The sequence below is a fragment of the Alternaria triticimaculans genome (assembly GCF_023758025.1).
Source record: "Alternaria triticimaculans strain BMP 0046 chromosome Unknown scaffold_3, whole genome shotgun sequence".
NCBI classification, from domain to species: Eukaryota; Fungi; Ascomycota; class Dothideomycetes; order Pleosporales; family Pleosporaceae; genus Alternaria; species Alternaria triticimaculans.
In genome coordinates this window covers 1,924,976-1,943,049 of record NW_026055960.1, presented here as the reverse complement: position 1 = coordinate 1,943,049, position 18,074 = coordinate 1,924,976, and the positions used below count along the sequence as shown (strand labels likewise).

The following is an 18,074-nucleotide window of genomic DNA, read 5'->3' as shown; positions in this document are numbered from 1 at the left end:
GGGAGGTGTAGGCAAGCGCGGCCTAGCTAGGCTTTTAGAGGGCGCTGGGCTGGGCCTCGTGTTTACCGCAACCGCAAAACCGTGGGTGCGTGGTTCCGTGGCGCCGTCTGTCTGTGATTCGAGCGCCCGATCACGAGCTTCCCAGAACGCTCCTGGGCAGCCACTTTGGTCCGGAAAAGACTGTCTAGACGGCAACTCAGGGTGCCAATCCGCTACGCTGTGGGGTCAAGGCCCGAGCTGCACGTGCACGGCAGCGCAGGGGCATTGGACATCGATGTACATCGCTTTTGGCTGCGCTGGACGCCCTCTGCTTGTGTCGGCCGCCTGCAGAGTGCGCGCGCAGAGCATGATACACGTCTGGTAGAGGCCGCCTCAACGAATCCCAAAACACCGCCTCTCCGTAGCCAGCGCCAACAACTATCTCCATCACTGCGTACATCCCACCGCCATCGTCGACGACAAGCTCATCAACCCTGCCGTCCTTGCACCTGTTTGTGCAAGTGCGTGATCCTTAGCCCGCCTCATCTACCCAACTGGATTAGCTGCCGACTCTACACAACCTGGCAATTGCGGGGAAGACCCTGAACTGCTTTTCTTCAGCCTCAGCGTGACCTGCAAGCGCCGCTCCCATCGCGACTCTGCACCGTCAGCTGTCAAACGTCCGAGACTCCAGCCATGGCTCACGAGACGGCGCAACATGTCCCGGGCGTGGGAGGCTACTCGCGCTTTGAGCTCGAGCTCGAGGTCCGCAATTCCCCTATACTGCGTCGTCATTAGCCCCTGTTTGACCTTCATTAACACGCGCCTAGTTTGTCCAGTGCCTTGCCAATCCCGTCTATCTCAACTACCTGGCCCAGCAAAAGACGCTCGACAAGCCCGAATTTGTCGCATACCTCGGCTACCTGCAGTACTTCAAAGACCCAAAGTACACCAGATTCTTGCAGTATGTTCGCCGCCCCTCACACCGCCTGCTTACTGACCCGTCGGCGCAGTCACCCCGGCCCCACGCTGCGTGCACTTGAATTGCTGCAGCAGGAGCGCTTCCGCCAGGACATTCTAGCCCCAGGCCTCATGGACAGGCTCGTCATCGAGGGCCAGCGGAACGCCGTGCCCCCAGCGAAGAAAGAGTGAGCCGTGCCAAGCCAAAACATTGTCGATCATCGCGAGTTCGCTTGGTCACTGCCAAGATCTCCGACGATGCCGATATTCCCAGCCCCGGGGGCAGCTGAGAACAACGAGCCAAGTTTGGTTCGATAGGCCAGAGCTCGTTCTCGTTCCTGTTGCATCCCTCGTACGAGTAGTCTACGCCACACGGCGTATGCGACTTCCCGCGCCGCCATTGGCATTCAGCCGGAGATGCTGCATCGTAAACTAAATCGTTCTCTTATCCACATACGATCCCGTTCTTAGCGAACGTAGCGTGCGATGCGTTTAGAAAATCTAGAAACTTACCACGAACGAAGCTATTGACTGTGTTAGACGCTATCGTCCGATGCTACACTGTACCGTTATCGTATCCGTATCATAGTTTTACTGTGACGTCGTGATCTATTCTTGTCACCTCTGGCAACCGACCAAACTCGCAGCAGACCCTGACACTGACCATAGACGCTACCTAGCAACGCGTTTGCAAGCAGCGCCCTAGCTGACGCGCTCGCGATGAGTCCATGCGAGTCTCCCATGGTTCCAGGTGATGTCTCATGTGCCACGTGACGTCGTCGGTTCGAGTTGCCCCGCCGCGCGCGATTGCATCACGGCGCCGAGCTACCAACAGGGTGCTTGGGTTGCCGACACAGTACTCACACCCCTCTTTGTAATATTCCACCATGCGCTCCGTATCTGAAGCCGAGTGCGTCATGCCTGTCCTTGTCCATGGTTCCAATTCTGACATCGCACAGAAAGCACTGGCGGCAGCTCGACGACTTCCACTCCCTGACTGACCTCAAGATCCACGTATCTGCGCACAAGGAACCCCAGATCACCGCAGGACTCCGCTCCGTCTGCTGGAAGGTGCGGTCCGACCTACCCCTCTTCCCCTCCATCGCTCACAGCAAGGCCAGATATTCCTAGTCTTCAAGACGCTTGACCGCTCGTCATGGCCTACCCATCTCAGCCATGCGCGCAAGACATACGAGTCCCTGCGATCGCACTACCTTCGCGCCATACATAACCCCGACGAATTCGACTCTTCCGTAGACCCATTGAGCGAACTATCAGAGGTGTGTGCACCCATGACCGGCCGCCGCCATCGAGACATGTCGCTTATTGACAAGTACTAAGCGTTAAAAGTCACCATGGGTAGCCCTCCGCGCCGACGAAGAACTTCGCGCCGAGATATTCCAGGATATCGAACGATGTATGCCCGACAATGTATACTTCCGCCAGCCCGCGACGCAGACCATGATGTTGGACATACTGTTCGTATGGTGCAAGATGCATCCTGACATAGGATATCGCCAAGGCATGCACGAGATACTTGCGCCACTGCTGTGGGTCGTGGAGAGAGATGCCATAGACGTGGCCGGCCAGAAGACTGGTGCAATGGACCACACTCTTGCCGAGATGCTTGACTCTGGGTACATTGAGCACGACACGCACATGCTTTTCTCCATCATCATGCAGACAGCCAAGTCTTTCTACGCGCCGGCCGAGACTGGATCTATAACCAAAGACACACCAATGCTTGTGCGAAGTTCCAGGATCTTTGAGGGCAACCTACCCAAGGTGGACCCAGAACTCTATACCCATCTCGTCAAGCTTGAGATTGTGCCCCAGATTTTCCTCCTGTAAGTCACTATGCGCGCTCGAGCCAAGCTTCCCTAACATGTACCAGGCGCTGGATACGCCTTCTTTTCGGACGTGAGTTCTCACTCGACGCCGTCTTCGACGTGTGGGACGCCCTGTTCGCCATAGACTCCACGCTAGAGCTTGTCGATATGATCTCATTAGCCATGCTGCTGCGCATACGGTGGGAGTTGATGGCAGCTGATACGAATGAAGCCTTTGCACTTCTTTTGCGATACCCTGAACCCGCTGCACCGCCGTACACATTCATCAAAGACGCACTATATCTCCGTGATCACCTTACTCCACTCGGCGGGGCAGAGATTATTACACGATATGGGAAGCAAGCGCCCATCATCGAGCCTGTATCGAAACCACCTGTCCGCGAACCATCGCCATCTCCGTCATTCGTCTCGAGCCGAACGCGACAGAGCATCGGATCGCCAAGAAGCTTTGTGACACAACAGGGCGCTGGTTTCGAGGCCTTGATACAGGGTGCGGCGAAGAATGTACTGGATCGCGGATCGCAGTGGGGTGTGGGGAAGGCTCTGCGAGATGCAGTGGGCGAAGTAAGGAAGAACGTTGAGGCTTATCAGTCAGGAGCAACCTCTGGCCAGTCGACACCGCGTTCCGGAGGGAGGGAGTTCCGGAAGCCTGGCCAACTAGGCACCTCTGGCGCCAATGGACGACCAAGTCTCGAAAGGGTACACTCGGTGAACACATTCAAGAAGATGGAAGAGCTGGATCGCAGGAATAAGAGTCTCGCTAAAATGTTAGAAGTTGCCGTCGGTGACCTCTGGGAGTACCACAGAGAGCGTGACGAAGCACAAAAGGGGAGAGAAGGCGATGAGAAAGGAAAAGAAGCTATGGAGGCACTCAGCCTTGCCATCGCGAAAGTGCAATTCGTGCAAGTTTATCTTGAAGACTCTTCTATACCGCTTCCTATCGACGAAGCAACGGAACAGGCCTCTACTGCACAGGCTGCGATCAGCTTATCTTCTCCGCCTCCTCAATCCCCGGTGTCGCCGAAACAAGCTACTGTCGTACCACCCATCTCTTTGAGCACGACGTCTCCGTCGAATACCCCGTCCACAACAGCTTCTAAGAACCCTTCTCCTGTCGTTTCCCGTCCGACCTCACCACCCGCGCGTACATTATCACCTCCGTCCAAGCTTGCTTCGACCCTCTCACCACCGTCGCGGCCACATCTTACATCCTCCAATTTCTCTTGGATGCTTGGTGAAGATTCAGCGTCTTCCAACTTTGCTTCTGGTGCCGCCCACTCCACCTTCTCATCTGACGAGAAGAGACGTATGAAGGGCAAAGGCTTCTTGTTCGGAGACGATACGGATGATGAGGGTAGCATCAAGGACGGGAAGAAAGGGAAGTCTAACAGCAAAGGTGGAACGAAGAACAGCAAGAACGCCAAAGGGAAGCATGCTGCTGAGAGCGAAGTAGAAGAGGAAGTGATTGATCTTGCCAACATGGGGAAAAGAGGGGTGATTTGAACATCGACAAAGGTCCCAGTCTGTCTGCTACACTCGTGTAGGCAGACCTGAAGGCTGTGTATTCAGTCATCAATGATCTTGCTGGCTGCTTACGTTGGATCCTCACAGTACGGCTATCCCATCATTGCAGATCTCCGGTGAACCGAAGACTGAACTCAGCATCCGCGCCGGGACAGGAGTTCTGTTACGAAAGCAACAACAGCGTAACGGTATTCCTCTGCTTCAAGAACCTCATACGTCACATCATACATCCCTGGGTGTCTACAGCGTGTTCGCATCCGGTGGCATACGCGCCCGTCACGCCCCACCCGGCAAGCTCACACTAGCTCCCCACGTAACTTGCTCAAATGAGGTTACGTGCTGCGCCAATACCTCATCCAACCGCTCGAGTCGCCACCACAGTCACTACCTACAGCACTTTCTACCCATGATTCGCCAAGTAACGTGCCGGCCCCGCCTAAATAGCGAACTTGGAAAAGAGCCCGAACCGTAGCGCATGATCTATTGGTAAGTGCGGCTATCGGTGTCGCATCTTACCCTTCCGGAAATGGTATGTCACCGAACCTTGGAAGTCAGGGACATAAAAGGCGTGCCCCGCTTCTGCCCCTCCACCTGCTTCCTCTCCCACCAGCAAACGATCAAAGTAACAGAACGACACCACTCTTTCAACTACACAACCAACAATTTCAACCTCTCCAAACAATCATCAACATGAAGGGCGGCTGCGGAAACTCTGGATGCACTTGCGCCGACTGCGGCTGCGCTCCCGGAGCTTGCAACTGCAACTGTACGTCACCTCACCCTCGCCCTTCAGCTTGCCCGCGTGGCGCGACTGCTGCATCTCCCACGTTGGATCGCTTTACTAACAGATGATAGAAACTCGCCCTCTCTACCACCAGCACCATCGACATGTGGCACGGCAATCTTCGATTCGACACCTGTCCTTAACACGTAACGATTTCATATCCACATACGACAAGCGACTGAAATGCCATCGACCCACACCCTCATTTGAACAGCACAATACATGGACTGGAATATGGGATGCAGGAATGAGTAATAAACAAATACAAATGGCTTAGGCACATCAACTGGGACCACGTGTGCGTGCATGTCTGTTGTGATACATTGTTCGACATGCAAGCCGTCTTGCGAGTGTCTTTTCATCTCTACTGATCAGACGTACTCATTTCGGTAAAGCACAACGTCAACAGCCCCATGCATGCACAGCTCAAAAACTTCATGTATTGCTGCCCTTTTCATCCTTTCAGTCTTACCCATCCTATACTGTTCGACCCTCGCCGTTTTTGACGTATGAAACATGCATGTCGCCAAGGTGAGAGAGTTTGAGCGCATTCTTGTGCATAACTTCGCCCCACTATTCACTGCCAACGTGCGCCGTAGACAAGAATATCGTTGTGTTAAGTATGCTGAGTCTCGGTGGAGAAGCTGAATACAGGAGAGTAGTAGCATTGTATTTCTGTTCTACTTGTCTTGGAATCGGCGAGCAAAGGACGGAAGCATGCATGGTCAATTAGGCTGTGCACTGTTGACTTATTGGTATGCCTTGTAGCACACTTTAATCGTCGCGAGTCTAGAAGAAGGGCTTGTTGCAGCCCTACGGGATGGTCGTAAATTTCGCATGTGTGGTCATTGTAGATGCCTTACAGTACTCTCGGTTCGTGGTCTACGTGGGCATCGCAAGCATGCCTCTTCACAGAGTTGAAAGAGAGCGCAAGAAAGTCATGGATATGTATTTCTTACTATCCAAACAACGCAACATGAAGATCCTGGGGTATCGATACAAAAACCAAAGGCAATTCAACACCGACTAAGCAAAAGGTCCTGACAAACTCCGTCTGAATGCACACAGGCGACTGAGCTGTGCAACGAGTACATAATCTGTGCCTAACAGAAACTCAGCTCGTCTTGACTGTCATCATCACTGTCTGCTACTATGCTTTTGCGTGAGTTCATCCACTGCGTGCGTGGCTGAATGGACTGGCGAGCGTTTGTTCGTTTGCGGGGTGGGAGACGAGGACGAGCGGGTGTCCTACCGAGTTCGTCGCGTTCAGAAACGTCACCGTCGTCGTTGACAGTGAGATCGGTCGGAAGGGACCGGCGTATGCGAGCGTTTGTTGGAACAGTCTTTGTGCGCGCACTCTCCACCGACACTGATGAATCCTCTGAATCGTCCTTCAAAGAGCTGGACGCCTCGGTGTCGCTGTCGCTGACCTCAAGTGCTGGCTCCGCATAGACAGGTCTTCTAAGATTGCGCAGTCCGCTTTCAAGTGATGTTCTGGAACGCTGGGTGCGCAGTCGAGCATGGGACTCCTGTTTCGGACGTCGAGACCGCCTGGGGCCGACGTGCTTCTCTTCAGGAAGCTCAGAGTAGTACCTGAATGGTGGGGTACCCGGGGGTGTTATATGCTTTCGCTTCATGGGTATGACGACCTTTGGCGATGGTGCGCGAGTTCGTTTTCCGAGTGAAGACGTCGAAACCCGCGGTCTCTTCTTGATGGGCGACGATTGTGGTATTTGGTTGTCATCGTAATAGTCGAGAGCCGTGACTTCCCACACTGGTGTGTCTGGTATGCGACTCGGCAGTCCATCCTCGATATCAGATGCTTCTGTCTTCTCATCTTCAGACTGTGCTGGAGTTGGCAAGAGTTCCAATGCTCGAATTGGCTCTTTTGTCTGGCGCTTGATGTTCTGCTTTGCGAATGGTGTACAAGTAACCCATTCGCCAATGCCCTCTTCCCATCTAAAGCCACCACCGATCGTGGGCGACTCGTTCTTCTGTGGTGATTGCATGATCACTAGGCGGCCTTGTGTGTGCATCATCTTCTCGATATTGCGTACGTAGGCCATGTGCTCAGCATCGCCAGTGCCATGGGCAAAGTCTCTGGCTGATTCCAGTGCGAGCCGCTTCAGAGTCCATAGCTTGTGCGGTAGCCTACAGCCGGAGCTCGAGGTAAGTGCTGTGACGAGTCGTTGTAGTTGATCGAAACCATCGTCCTTCCAGATGCGCCCCGTACCTCGTGCGGTTGAAGAGATTAAGGCTGGAATAGTTGCGAATATCGATGCAAGGTTGACGATGTTTGATGAATATTGGTTGATCACCCAGTTGACAAGTCCAATAGAGGTGGAGGAATCGAGTGAAGCTTTGCCCGGATTCTCAGAGCCGCCAAGATGCACCATATACGATGCGAAGATAATCCAGAGAGCGCGCTGAGCCATGAGCTGAACATCATCCGACTCCGGCGCAAGAAGCTTCAGCTCATCCCTGATGTCTTCACGGGCAGATAAAGCGAAGACAACTGAATCTAACACCGATCCGACTCTCCGTACGATCTCTTTCCCTGCAGAATCGTCGCGACTATTGTTGACCAAAGCAATGCTGCACAAGACAGTGAGTAGGCTCGAGAAGGTAGTGTCTAGCGCGCGTCGAAGCTCCTCTCGAGACGACGGCACGAATCGTCTCGACACAGATCCAGTGATTTCGTCTTCTAGAAGTCGTGCATCCGGTAATCCCATACTTGCAAGGGTGACCGTTTCGAAAAATCGGGAAGCACTTGCAAGCGTCCGACGGTCGTTCTCGGTGACCGTTCGAACAAGTCGGTCCCAGACCGGGCGCATGGAGTCTGTCGCGAGCCATTCGAGAGGTAGAAGTTCGAACGCCACCATGTGTTCTAGCAGATCGTAGAGCAAGCGATAGCGTCCTGTATGGTGGACAAAGCTCTTCACAGAATACAGGTAGGGCGACTTTTGAGGGTCAAACAGGTCCGCTCGCGTGTTGATGGGTATAGACACAGACTCCAGGAGTGGTGCATATGCTAACAGCAACCTCTCAGCTTCATCCCAAGCGGAGGAGTTGAGACAATGTGTAACGAGAACCAGTACGTTGTCTAGGCCAAGCACCTCATCTGTTATAGCATCGCACACCAATGTCGTGGCATGCGCCCGGACAACGCATTTGAAAGGCCGCCAACCCTGGCCATGCTCTTGCTCGAACTGTGTTTCGAGGTGTTCGTAGATCTCATTCGCAATGTCCCTCTCCTCCTCCCCGTCTTCCTCCAGCTTGTCCAATTTGGCGAAATGCTCTTCGAGTTCGATGTAGGCCGGGAGCCTTCTCAAGCAAGCACCCATGAGCGACCTTGTGCCCTTCCATCTGGCTTCACCGCCCGTTGTAGTCGATTGTAGGATGTTCGCGTAGGCTTCGGAGAGTCCCTGTGTGAGCTTGCGGATCTCGCCAGGTACATGTGTCGCGGGCGGATTCATCGGAGCCAGAAGGGGGCCCTTGGTCTTGGAGTATTTGCGCAGCGGCGAGATTGGTATCTGTGGGCTGCTGTGCAACTGTCCGCCCATCCTCGAGATCAGAGGCGTAAACGCGATCTCGCCCGGCCGAGAGACATTGTCCCTGCCCGTGCCAGGACCATTTCTCTGCAACGCCGGCGCTCTTCCTCGACCCCGCCCACCATACGTTGTCTTCTTGCCCGTCCCTGCCTTCGCGCCTGGCCGCCAGTCTGGGTCTCTAGCCTTCTCGAAGCCTCGGGGCTTGTTCGCTGGGCGGGTGAAGTTGGTCGTCTTCTGCGGAGAGCCTTTGATCGCAAAAGCAGAGGAGGCATTGCGCGATTCGGCGCTGACGGTTCGTGGTCGCTCAAGCTCTTTGCGCAGCTTCGCGAGTTTGGATGAGAGCGGGCGCAGCAAGCGGTTGCATCGTGAAGTCGTCCATGGCAGCGTGTCGTCGGTCGACATCACAGTAAATATGTCGTCTAATGCATATAGAAGCAATACGCGCAAGTGAATAATCGTGATAGGTTATGCCAATGCTATGTTGTCGTGTCGATGTTTGTTTGTTTGACCAACATCGGCAGTCGGCGTTAAGGGTCCAGACGCGCTGCTGTCTCCGCGTCCAAACACTGCTTTCACCAATTTCGCACACATGTTCAACAGTCATGCAACTGGTTGTCTACCACAATGCGACTGCGCGCTGTGCACTCCAGATGAAAATTCACCGGAGAACGGATGTTCGGGCTTGATGTACTCCTATGCTCACTCTGCCCCATGGACACGCGCCCCTAGTGAGCGAACGTTGCAAAGTGGCGACCGTGGATCACAGATGATTGTCGTCGTACAATTCGCTGTACAGCTGGGTGGAAGACATGTGATGTCACAATGAGTGGAGGTAGCCACCCGTGCAGAGCTCCGGTGAGTCGAAATCATGATTGAAGATATGCTTTGTCTCCAAGCCTCGGGGCTGCGTGGAAGACATGTCTCCCGCATGTAGATTGTCTTTCCTCGGGGCGTGAGGCATCCGAGCTTCATTCTCCTGACTGTATGCTAATCACAGGTCGGAGTATACTACTTATATCTTCGTGTCATCCTGTTGGGTCCCCGGGGCCTTATATAGAGGCCCAGGAATGTAGTACGCGCCGGAAGCAGATGTGCAGTCAGACTCGCGTTCTGAGACAGCTGGCCCCCGACGCGATAAGCCTGCCCCTACAACGTGGCGGATGCCTCTGTCTCTGTAAACACCACACCAGACGCTCGCTGGAGCCACACCTGCCCACACCCGCATAAGCGTTATCCGAGTATTCTAGCGGCAATGTTTGCTTCTGACGTCGAAAGATGCGGCGTGGTTCCTGTCAGTCAGATTCGCGTGCTCGTCGATCCAGGAACCGATCCGCATCGGAAGGATTTCGTGCATAGGGCAGGACATCCTACTGGCCGGTAAGCGAAATGGTGAGCAGCGAGCAAAACGAATGCGGAGATTAAGAACTGCGCATTGAGTCTTAGGGTGGTCAAAACGCTGCTCAACATTGCATTAGCAGTGGTAAGAAATAACTCATCAAGCTGGTTGCTAGGCTGTGCTCATTCATCAACGACTGGCAGATCGCGATGAGGGGTGCGGAACTCCAAACACACAGCGCCTGCTCCGAATCGCGTGACTATCGATAGCTGCGAACGTTTACGCTAGGTCCACATCAGCGCTTGCGTAGTTGTGTCGCATGTCAGACGCTGCGGAGTGATTGTAACGTTGGGAAGTGATTGCCTTTCAGTGAAGGAAGATGAGAGGTGCCTGTCCTTGAAACGTCGTCCTGGGGATCGTTGACGACGTTTCGACATCGTGGGGCCTAGATGGACCTCGTCATCTGTTTGAAACAACGGCAATCTGACAGTTTCTCAGCGGTCGCTGTGACAAGCCTGGGTCTGCCTGGCGGTGACAGCGGCGAGAGGGAACGTGAAGCTGTCACATGTGATCTGTCCCGCGACCCGAGCGGAGTATGGATGCACGTCTGTCTTTGACTCGTATTTTACAGCGGCTGTACTATAGAGTGTTCCGAACCAAGGCATCCTCGAAGCCATCAAACGCAAAGGAATTGCTTTTGCCATCTTGGGTGATGTACGAAGACGTACGACGGGTACAGGCTAAAGTGTCAGGACGAACGTCCGTAGGTCCCAGCCGTTCGTGTTGAGGACTCTGAACGCATTGTGGCGTCGTCGGTGAATTTGCCGTGGAGCATAGCAGCTGCTCTAAGATGGGGGCGTTGAGCACGCGTAATTTGTAGAAGTAGTTGACAGCAGGTTGCGATAACAGCTGATATGGCTGGTGCTACCGCATGCGCACTCATTCTCAACAGCCAGGTAGCACACGGCGGTGATTGCGTGAAGGATCTAGAATCGCATCCGTAGTACGAGCAGTCCCAGCACTTGTGGATCGTGGTGCTGCCCCAAACCATGTGGAGAAACAATTACTCCCCGAACCCAGGGCTCGCGTCAAATTGCCTGCGAATCTAGAGTCCTTCAGCATGTGTAGGGTTGCTGAGACAGGGCGGCCCGATATGGAGTGACAGCTCCCAAGGACTGGGCTACCGGGCAGAGGTCAAAACAGACGGTTGGAGCTTCCGCAAGACGGGACAAATGAAACAACCAGTCATGCATTGCATGGGGCGCCACGGCATGATGCCAGCGGGCATGAATTGTTTGAGGTGATGCTCACCCAAGCGCCCCAGTGAGCCTCGGTCCCAGTGGTAGTCAGCGGTCGATTCTGCACGCTGGCTGACTGCAGCATGTTTAGTTGGCATGTACTTGGTTTGTACTGAGACGGAGGCCGATCATGGCAGCAGTCTCCACTGGAATGGCATAAGTCAGGGCACTTGATAGAACTACAGCATTGGCGAGCCAGCGGGGAGGTGTGCCGCGCGACGAAGTGGGCCAAGACGAGGCGTTGCGGAGACGGTCTTCGTCGTCGCGGACAGATGATGAAGGGCCGTTGCAGGCTGGGGCGCAGCGGGGTGAATGGATGCCAAGGGAGTGTTGCAGGAGCAGCGGGTGGTGGATCCCTGTTTGGCGTGCCGCTTGTCGTTCAGCAAACCAAGCCCGCGGCCATGTGTTGTTTTGAAGCTTCCAGGCCTCGATGACGCAAGGTGTGGTGAAAGTCGCGGTGGGTGCGTGGATTTGTTCGGAGCGATGAAACGCCCTGTCGCCTAGGGCCTCGCGTGTGGCGTGGGACCCCCCGTTTCATCGCCCGGTCCCCGAATAGCAGGCTGCGCTGCGGCGGCCAGGCGGAGCGCGACAGGCACCCCCCTGGTCGCTGGCGTCAGGCACTCCCTCCAATCCTGCATCAGAGGCCGCGATAATCAAACTCACGCATTGCTCCCCTTCTACCCACACGCCCGCTCTTGCGTAGCCTTCTTCTTCCCTTTACCTCCACACTCGCTCACCACACGTCACTCTTTTATCGCCTCGGTCCCCCTTGGCACTTACTTTCTCTTCGTCGCTCCGCGTGCTAGTCGTCGCCTCCCCGCCGGCTCTTTGCAATATATCCCCTGGTTGGCGATTTTCCCTCGAGGCCCTATCACCGCAGCCCATTCCTCCTGCATAACGGCTACATACCATCAGCTGCCTTGTTTGCTTTATCCCTGTTGATTAACTCGCCCAATCTGGATTATCTGGATTCTGTCAATACCGCCGGCGACGTCAACTGAGCCTGCATTGCGCCTGCCGTTCACCCTGGCCTCCTGCGCCTGAACCCAGCCCGCCCAATCTACTATAGTGAAGCCGGTCACGACGCACGACCACATCATCGCCACGATCCGAGTGAATCTCTAGCCTACTCCCGCATCACCGATTCGGAACAAGTGCCGTTGTGCTTCTTCCCACCTACCCCCGTCTGTCGTTTGCTGGCCAAGACAGAGTCCACTCTCTCAACCCTACCGTCCTGGATCCTTAAAGCACACCTTCTAGACCGCGTCCCCCTCCCCTAGGACTCCTACCCGTCACCTACCGCTCTATCAACGACAATGTCTCTGCTCCAAACTATGAATGGTTTCTCCAAGCGTGCGGGTCATGAAGAGGAAGACCCGACCGCTGGTCTTGAGAACCTCGACGTCCAGCACTACCTCGGATACATCTGGTGGATCATTGTTGTCGTCTTCTTCATGTACCAGGTTATCCTCTTCTTCGTCCGTTACATCCGCACCGTCACGTGCTTGAACAACGAAACCCAACGATACTTCGCCATCCCCAACAGGACCTACGCAGCTTTCAAGAAGCACTGCCTCGATGCGCCTCTGTTCCGCACCCGTCACCACCGCGAGTTCAAGCTCTCTTCCGCCATTGGTGTTGGAACCCTGCCCAGCCGTCTGCAAAGCTTCTTCCTAGTTGGCTACTTTGCCGTCAACGTAGGCTTCTGTGTATGGAAGATCGACTACAGCAGCTTCTCAGCCGGAGCCGGTGAACTTCTCAGCCGCTCCGGTATCATGGCTGTCATCAACATGATCCCCTTGTTCCTCCTTGCTGGTCGCAACAACCCCATCATTAAGCTCACCGGTATCTCATTCGACACCATGAACCTCATCCACCGTTGGTTCGGACGGATTGTAATCCTTGAGGCCATTGCCCACACTGTTTGCTGGATCGCCAACAAGGTCCACACCAGTAAGTCTGCCCGGTTAGACATGACATCGCGATGCTAACAGATTTGCAGAGGGCTGGGGTGCCGTACAAGCCTCCATCACTGGAAGCGAGTTCATCATGACAGGTTTCATCGTAAGTTATGTACCAAGCCAGTACCAACAACGTCTAACATCCACAGGGAACTGTCGCATTCGTCTTCCTCCTGATCCAGTCTCCATCTCCAGTGCGTCACTCCTTCTACGAGGTTTTCCTGCACGGCCACATTGTCGGTGCTGCCATCGCGCTCGGCGCTGTATGGGTCCACCTCAAGGAGCGCCCGCAGCAGTTCATGCTCTACGGCGTACTCGCGCTCTGGGTCATGGAGCGAACCTGGAGATTCGTCCGCCTCGTTACGCGCAACGTTGGAAACGGTGGCACCGGTTGCGATGTTGAGGTTCTCCCCGGAGACGCCCTTCGTGTGACCGTCCGCATGGCTCGCCCATGGAGGTTCCGCCCCGGCCAGCACGCCTACTTGTACATTCCTTCCGTCGGACTCTGGACCAACCATCCCTTCTCTGTCGCTTGGAGTGAGGAAGAGGAAGATCTCACCATTGCCTCGTCCGTCGCCGATGAGAAGGGTCTTCCCATGAACCGCCAAGACATCCTCGAGCACCACAAGACTAGCATGTCCTTCATTATTCGCCGACGAACTGGTTTTACCGATAAGCTGTTCAAGAAAGCCGACCTCTCTGCTTCCGGCAGATTCTCCACTTCGGCATATGTCGAGGGCCCATATGGTAAGTACCGAAGCTTGTTTTTCCCCGGACTTTTCACTATCGCTTATATTAATCCAATCTAAACAACCCATGCTAACATTATATGACAGGCGGTGAAGACCTAAGCTCTTATGGAACTGTCATGCTGTGGGCTGCTGGTATCGGTATCACTCACCAAGTCCCCCACGTTCGTGATATCGTCGCTGGTTACGCCAACGGAACTGTCGCCACCCGCCGACTTACACTCGTCTGGATCATCCAATCGCCCGAGCACTTGGAATGGATCCGTACATGGATGACACAAATCTTGTCCATGCCACGCCGCCGCGAGATCCTGAAGATTCTGCTCTTCGTTACTCGCCCACGCAGCACCAAGGAGATCCACTCGCCCTCTTCCAGTGTCCAAATGTTCCCTGGACGTCCCAACGTCCAAGCCTTGGTCGACCAGGAGATGCAAGAGGGTATTGGTGCTGCCTGTGTCAGCACCTGCGGTACTGGTGGGTTGGCAGACGAGCTCCGTCGCTCCGTCCGCAATCGCGAGTCCCAGTGGAACGTCGACTTCCGCGAGGAGTCTTTCTCGTGGTAAATGTATCCTCCCTATTCATCTCTGGTCTCGTCACATGGTATACCCTTCGTCCATTGATCACTAGCCTTGCAATCTATCATGTTTGGAAGGACCAATGTCGGATCTAATGAGGACATGCTTGCATCTACTACTTCGCTGTATACATTACATTTCTTTTCTTTACCGCATCGTCGCTCGATTTGGTCTCTTTTTACACTCCTTGTATCTTATCCTGTGGAGCAGGCACGAAGACAAAATATTCATGTGGTCGGGCGCGCCTTCGGGCTAACTATCAATGTTATCACGTCACCACAACGGTTCTTTCACGAGCACGGCGATGCTTGTTTGGTGTTCAAGGCGTCTGTTTTGACTGATGGTGTACATATCTCTACCACCTCAGAATTCATGACAAGTTAACAATGATTCGATCTTCATCGCTCTTCCCTGACATGACATACCCTGGTCCTGGTAGTCAGCTTACATTAGCGTTCTCGTCAAAACGTGAATCTCAAGCCCCCTGGTGCGATCCGGACACCTGTCGCACACCCTGGCACACAACCTGCGTATATCGACGGGACGATACTGCATCAGCAACATCTCCCTTCCGCCTTCGCTCGACGGCTGGCTGTGAGTAGCCTGATCCCGCCGCAGCCCAACGACTACGACGCGCGTCCGCCGAGCGAACAAACCTCCCCATCATGAACGCTTATCTGAAACCCTCGTATAGAATCAATTCCGCGTACTCTTATTCGATATCTTCTTATGGTACCTCAGCGACCGGTAGGTCTCCGGCGCTTGCGACCCGCGCGCTGTGCATTTCTAGTGCGCCTTCCCGTGTACGGGAGCGCTGGGAGATACAACGGCCCGGTTGTTTCAAAACGCCTCATCCACACTCGACAAGTCGCTGTAGGTCATCCATAGGCATCGATGCTGGCGCACCTTCATGCTGCACTGCACATCGCTCCTCCAGTCACTGTAGCTCTACTGCCATTCGGACGATGTGAGGAGATCCGAAGGTGCGCGAACACCAGATCGCGGCTGAATGCGATGCATGAAAAGAACGGAAGGCTTGCAGCTGAGCGAACGGATATGTCGATCGTCCTTCAAGTCTAGACAAGATTTCCGCGTCGCAATGCTTGTAGATGTACATCGTGCTGACGGAGTACGTATGTTGGTCTGCACTGCTTACGTATGGGCAGTATCAACTCCGTTGACTGGATCTCAACAAACGCCATTATCGTAGGAATACGTAGTTTATAATGCCAGAGACGTATCCGAGCAAATCCAGCTTGCAGCTGGCAAGGGTGATAGATCCCGATCTTGAGCTGGTGTAGCTGCAGCTACCTGTGACCGGGTAGTTCACCAAAACCTACTACCAACTCGCATCACCACGGCGTCGGGCAGTTACGTACCTTTGCATCTTCTTCAGAAGGATCCGGAGCAACTCATCGACCCTGTAGATGTTTGCGCAATTACTGCCGCGTCATGTTGTCACATCGCATTGATCTCATGGGCATTGCAGTTAGATTCACCACATTCCATCCCCAATCAAAGTCTTCAAACAATCCAAATTTTGAACAGTGACTTCTCCACTCCTAGACTTCCAACGACCGCAAACGATTCCTGTATGCGTCCGGACTTCGTCACACCGTACTAGAATCGAAAGTCGTATTTCTTGTACATGAACGAGATGGTAAAAGTATGATTAGAAGAACCGACTTACCCGTCTTGGAAAAATATCATAACACACCTTCTATCACTACACCTCCTCAGCAACCGGCTCTTCATCAAACCCCGCCTCTAGACCCCTATCGACTCACACAGCTCCTCCAGGATCCAGACCTGACCTTCAACACGAGCCGTCCTGCATGTCCAACGTCCGCATTCCCCATCCGTGCACCTCCCGAGCTTTCACATGCGCAGATTAAGGTTGCATCCAACCACAACCCTACTGCTGCGCCTCGGAAAATTTATCACGTCTTTGTCAGATGCTCATGATCATTGACGTTCGTATGACGCTTGGCTAATAATGAAGGATTGCCCACGAGGATGAAAGAACAGAGCAGGGGCCTTGATCGCTTAACCAGTCAACCCGCAACGGATGTTGTCGAGGCCCAGAGCTTCTGCCTACTTACACACCGCACATCACGCAAATCTTGCATTCCCGTCCTTAAAATCACAACCCATAAACATCCTTCACGTGCGACACACGGCAAATGAAGAAAACACCCCGTCGCCATCTGTGCGTCCCCGCCGCATGCGAATATACGCCGTGCTCGCGCACGGATGGGGGAATGCAATATAAGAAGAGCCGGCGCGAGCAGGTTTCTTGCTACCTGGCTCAAGAAAATGCTCCGTCGCTACCGCGCTTTGAGAAAACGGTTATCGCGTGCGCTGGGCGGGGTTGCTTCATTTAATGCTGATAACACGCGCATGACGTTGTGGGGTGAGGTAGATTGCTCTGCTGAAGCGAGGTTTGTTGGACGGGGGAGGTGTTGCGGTAGCGAAGACACGAGGTGGGTGTGGCTGTTGGATGGGGTTGATGTGATAGGGAGTGATTTGTGATTCTGAAGGGACTTTTGATCGCGTAATTTGTAGTGTTGGACATTTCACTTGATAAGCTCTAGTTGACTGCGGGCGAAGACCGTGGATACGAGTGACACTATCGCTGTAGCAGTTGTCCGACCCAAAGGAAACTTCCTGGAATCATTCCTTCGTCGCGTCTTTTCGTGCGCATCAAACTGCCTCTGGGCTCTCATGCGTTGCAGCGTCCTCCATCTCGAACCTCCTCTGTATTCCCTCCCAGCCTTTCCTCACCACTTCCGCCATAACGCGACCCATACTGCCTTCCTTCCCCAGCGTTTCCATTGCCTTCTCCACACTCACGAGATGACTCTCATACGTGACTTCAAGTTCATCTACCCCCGTGTTCTCATGATGTCTTGGCTCGTATCCCTCAGGTTCTTGTTTTATTCTATCGCGTAAAGAGAGGTTCTGAGGGTATGCTGGTGGCGGTTTGTACACCGCGCCTGCTTCCGTCTCAAGCAGGGTCTCGAGGTTTGGAGGAAGCGTCTCGGCGATGTACCAGTAGATTATGTATTGCCGTGTACCGAGAGGCATGAGTTGCATAGAGACTGGCTCGGCGGTCTGTGGAGACGCGTGGATACGAGGATGCGCTTGCGGTTGACGATGTACGGTGGGTAGAGGGAGAAGACGGTTACGGTAGCCCGACTGGTCGCGCGATTAGTAGGCATCCTGCTGCAAGCATCTGTTCATGTCGCGTACCTCTTCATATCCTTCTCTTTCTGCGCCTGTGCCGCTCTCCTCACCGGCATCCCGTCGTCCCTTGGGTAAAAAGTAGAACTTTCGTCCTCGGTGAACGCAACTGCATATCACCACACGACTCGTAGCTAGGTGAAAGATCGCGACGCCGCCTCCGACTACAAACTGGTTGCTGTCGTAGTGCGCAGTGTATATCTCAGTCTTGCTTGTAGACATTGTCGGTCTTGGTGGTTGGGGCTGAGGAGTGTATGTCTTGGA

General features: G+C 54.1%; 5 protein-coding genes across 5 annotated transcripts; 3 read left to right on the top strand and 2 right to left on the bottom strand.

Moving 5' to 3' along the window:
- Window positions 1-675: 675 nt before the first annotated feature.
- Window positions 676-1,131, top strand: SOH1 (suppressor of hpr1; the record flags this gene model as incomplete). Its single annotated transcript, XM_049363978.1, has 3 exons — window positions 676-744; window positions 810-943; window positions 993-1,131. The coding sequence occupies 3 exons, from the start codon at window positions 676-678 to the stop codon at window positions 1,129-1,131; spliced, it is 342 nt and encodes a 113-aa protein (XP_049224643.1).
- Window positions 1,132-1,826: 695 nt separating this feature from the next.
- J4E78_003337 (uncharacterized protein) lies at window positions 1,827-4,292 on the top strand (the record flags this gene model as incomplete). Its single annotated transcript, XM_049363977.1, has 5 exons — window positions 1,827-1,849; window positions 1,899-2,010; window positions 2,061-2,219; window positions 2,290-2,786; window positions 2,834-4,292. The coding sequence occupies 5 exons, from the start codon at window positions 1,827-1,829 to the stop codon at window positions 4,290-4,292; spliced, it is 2,250 nt and encodes a 749-aa protein (XP_049224642.1).
- A 1,908-nt stretch (window positions 4,293-6,200) lies between these two features.
- On the bottom strand, window positions 6,201-9,050 carry J4E78_003336 (uncharacterized protein; the record flags this gene model as incomplete). The annotated part of the gene is made up of 1 exon (XM_049363976.1): window positions 6,201-9,050. The coding sequence occupies one exon, from the start codon at window positions 9,048-9,050 to the stop codon at window positions 6,201-6,203; it is 2,850 nt and encodes a 949-aa protein (XP_049224641.1).
- Window positions 9,051-12,598: 3,548 nt separating this feature from the next.
- J4E78_003335 (uncharacterized protein) lies at window positions 12,599-14,555 on the top strand (the record flags this gene model as incomplete). The annotated part of the gene is made up of 4 exons (XM_049363975.1): window positions 12,599-13,235; window positions 13,285-13,346; window positions 13,393-13,990; window positions 14,080-14,555. 4 exons carry the CDS (start codon window positions 12,599-12,601, stop codon window positions 14,553-14,555), a joined length of 1,773 nt encoding a protein of 590 aa, XP_049224640.1.
- A 2,715-nt stretch (window positions 14,556-17,270) lies between these two features.
- J4E78_003334 (uncharacterized protein) lies at window positions 17,271-18,032 on the bottom strand (the record flags this gene model as incomplete). The annotated part of the gene is made up of 2 exons (XM_049363974.1): window positions 17,271-17,765; window positions 17,820-18,032. The coding sequence occupies 2 exons, from the start codon at window positions 18,030-18,032 to the stop codon at window positions 17,271-17,273; spliced, it is 708 nt and encodes a 235-aa protein (XP_049224639.1).
- Between the last annotated feature and the right edge of the window lie 42 nt (window positions 18,033-18,074).